The sequence below is a fragment of the Arachis ipaensis genome, chromosome B02 (genome assembly GCF_000816755.2).
Source record: "Arachis ipaensis cultivar K30076 chromosome B02, Araip1.1, whole genome shotgun sequence".
Lineage (NCBI taxonomy): Eukaryota > Viridiplantae > Streptophyta > Magnoliopsida > Fabales > Fabaceae > Arachis > Arachis ipaensis.
Window position 1 is genome coordinate 13,520,273 of NC_029786.2, and position 3,515 is coordinate 13,523,787.

General features: G+C 29.3%; 1 protein-coding gene across 1 annotated transcript in view; it reads right to left on the reverse strand.

The window, feature by feature from the left end:
• The window catches only part of LOC110268718 (beta-carotene isomerase D27, chloroplastic-like), a 4,760-nt gene continuing 2,104 nt past the window's right edge, over nucleotides 860-3,515 (reverse strand). The window contains exons 3-4 of the mRNA XM_021115524.1: nucleotides 3,409-3,515; nucleotides 860-1,527 (exon numbers count right to left, since the gene is read on the reverse strand). Coding sequence (XP_020971183.1) covers nucleotides 1,499-1,527; nucleotides 3,409-3,515 — 136 coding nt within the window. The 3' untranslated portion in view covers nucleotides 860-1,498. The remainder of the gene's footprint in view (nucleotides 1,528-3,408) is intronic.

Genomic DNA, 3,515 nt, shown 5'->3' on the forward strand with positions numbered 1-3,515 from the left:
GTGTTTTAGAAGTAAATAGATATTAAAAAAAAGGGAAAAATATATTTTTTAATTTTTAGAGATATTTTTTATTTTTTTAAATTGGATATATCCGATATTTTCTAATTCAATCTGTAAAGTTGAGGATTGTATTAGATCTTAGTCTAAAAAAATGTGAATATTAGATCAATGATTTTAGCACAAATCGAGTTAAAATTTTAGTTATATCCAATCTACATACACTTAATGTCATAAAATCACTCCTCACAAAAGCTTAAGGTGATAGGAGAAGCAATATGAATTATAATATCTCTAATGCTATTCTTCAAATAAGAGTCTCTTTTGGATTTGTTTGAATTTTTACATAGGCCTTCTTTTTTTTTCATTTTGTTTGTCTTATACTATTTTTTTTTTTCTTTTGGAGTTCACCAAAAATCAAATTTTAGACCATTCGAACATAGAGTTATGATACAATTTCATGATATCATTTCTTCCAAAAGTTTAAGCTGATGGGAGGAAATAACATGAATGATTATATCTCTATATTTTTTCTCAAGCAAGAATTTCGTTTGAATTTGTTTGAATTTTGTGTAGTTTTTTTATTTATTTTATACTATTTTTTTTATTTTGGAGTTCACCATAAATCGAACTCTAGACTTTTTGATATAGAACTTTGATACTATATCATAAAATTACTTCTCTTAAAATTTTAAATTGATAAAAAAATAATATAAATAATTATATTTTTAACACCTAATATATATAGTGACAATTATGCAAGAATATAGTCAATATATCTATTATTAACCCACTTATTATCACTAATAGTTGGCTCTATTGTCAAACAACTTATTAAGTAATTCCTAATATCTTTTAACATAAACATAAATTTTTTTTAGTTAGCTCTAAATTACGATGTTAAAATATACACGCATATTAAGGGAGAAAATTAATAATATATGTTATAGAGGGGTAAATAAAGCTTCTTAAGATGGGAGTCATAATAATATATGATTCAGAGGTTTCTGCTACCAAATTAATTATTTAAATTAAATTGGTTTGTTAAAAAATGAGTAAATTCTTATTTTAATCTTTTGAAATTTGTGTGATTATCTATTTTAATATTTGAAGATTAAAATTTTTTATAATGGTACTCTAAATTCTGGTTCGGATAGCGATTTGGTCTCTCAACCCTTTTCACCGATGAATTAGCAAATAGAGTATTGATGTGACAAACTCTTGTCATATCAGACACTTCAACGATTAGATGACATGACAAGATTTGATTTTGGACCCTATTTAATTCTTGAAACCCTAACTTTTTTTTCTTCTTCTTCTTGTTCTCCACCGTCCTTCTCCTCTCGCTTCCCCTTTTTTACTTCTTTATCTCCCACCTGACTCATTCCTTTTTCTTTAACTTCCTCTCCGTCTGTCCCTTCTTTGCTGCGATCCTTCTCTTTTTTTTGACACGATCTCTCCTTTCCACACTCGGTCCGTCGCATCCCTCGCTCACTAATCATCATCGATTCGTTGGCTTTGATCCAAATTCTAAATCAAAAGCAAAGTTTGTTATTTTAGTATTACGAAGATAGCGGTACGTCCCAACAGCAACAACAACAAGAGTAGAACTAATGGCAACGACAACAACACTACAAACCTTTGCTGCTATCATTGCTATAGTTAGTTTCTTCACACCCCACTTTTTTCTTCTCAAAATTCAAGCTTTTAGGGTATGTTATACATATTTGTATTATGTAGAACATGTCACTAAACACGTTGTAATTAACACAACACTAGTATAATCTGGCCAAATAGAAGGTAATCGTAATGAATTTCACCGAACTGAAGATGACGTTAATATAATTTACTCTTGAAATATAGGATGCTTTTACTGTGCTAACTCAATCACCTCTTTTGGTGACAGATCAACCTCATCTTTAAAAGAAATAAAAATTTTAAAAAAATGTCCTACTCTAAACATTATTTTATTTTATTTTTGTTGTTTTTTTTATTTACATTACTGTTGTGTTTCTCTCAATAATTTTTTTGTTTAGAATTTTATGAATTCAACAATGCTAGAAAACTAAAAGGGTATTAGTCAAAAATCAGCCAAATACCTTTGGGTGAATCTAAAATCTCTACGAGTTAATATATATAGATGTTTCTTCTGCTAAGTATCAGAATGTTTCTTTTTCATACTAAATGGATGTTCTTTTATATATTTTTCAATTTTTTTTGTATTGCAAATGTGAATGTCTCTATTTCTTTAAAAATTTCATATTTTTTTTAAATTTTATAGATATTTAATTATTTTTGCTAAAATATAACTGAATATTTCTTTTGTTAAGTATTAGGATGTTTTTTTTCATATTAAATGAATATTTTTTTTATATTTCTTTCCAAGAAGATCAATTAGGCATGCATAGTGTTCTAAGGTTAATTGAATTTTACAATCTGCACTCGCTTGTTTGAATACCAGTTGCGCCTCAGTTACAAGACCGGCATGATTACAAGCAGATAATACGGCGGGTAAGGTAATTGAGTCTGACTTCACTCCTCCCTCTCTTTTATTTCATGGAAAAGTTGCAATGCTTGGTCACCACATCCATGAAGACCGTAGGCACTGATCAAAGTGCTCCATGAAACAGAATCTCTATTTGGCATTTCTAGGAATATCTTAATTGAGTCATCCAGACAACCACATTTGGCATACATATTTATAAGTGCATTTTCTACAGAGATGTGTGAACTAAACTCAAATTTGAGGACATAGCCATGAAATAGACAACCATGTTTCAGTGAAGATAAGTTTTTGCGGCTCCAGTAACACATCTGGTTCACGAAAGGGAAGCGGTTCTTGTCGACGGTAGCGAATCCGACGAGCCAGATGTCGGTGATAGAAGAGGAGTGGGTCGCGGTGGGGAGGCGAAGAGGGCCTGACGGTAAGAGAGAGAGGTCTGTGTGTGTGATTGTTGAAGGTCGGTAGGTTAATGTGAGAGAGAAGATGGTTTTTATAAATTTTGAATTTAAAAAATTTAAAATTAATTATTAATATAAATTAATGTGATTTTATTTAATTTTTGGCTGATAATCTCTTGGTTCCATATACTTTTTCTTATGAATTTTGTTATAATTCAAATTGAAGAAGAAAAAGAAAAAAGTCATGTCACTTAATTGTTGGAGAATCTAACAACATTCTGTTTATTGATTCGTGAAAAGAATTGAGGGGCTAGATATAAATTTAGACATTACTATAAAAAAAATTTAAATTTCTAAAACCAAAATAGATAATCGTGTAAATTTCAGAAAACAAAATGAAAATTTACTCGTTGAAAAATACAACTGTAATGATAATGTGTGGATATATCATATATGTGTATTTGATCATGCAAATAGTCGTCGAAAATATTAATAAATATATATACTTACTAGGAACCATGTTTACTGGCATACCAAAAGAATCTTTTATAAAAGATTGAGATGGCATCTTGCAGAGATTAATGCACATTCCTACGCAATTTGTCTTCTCCAGAAAT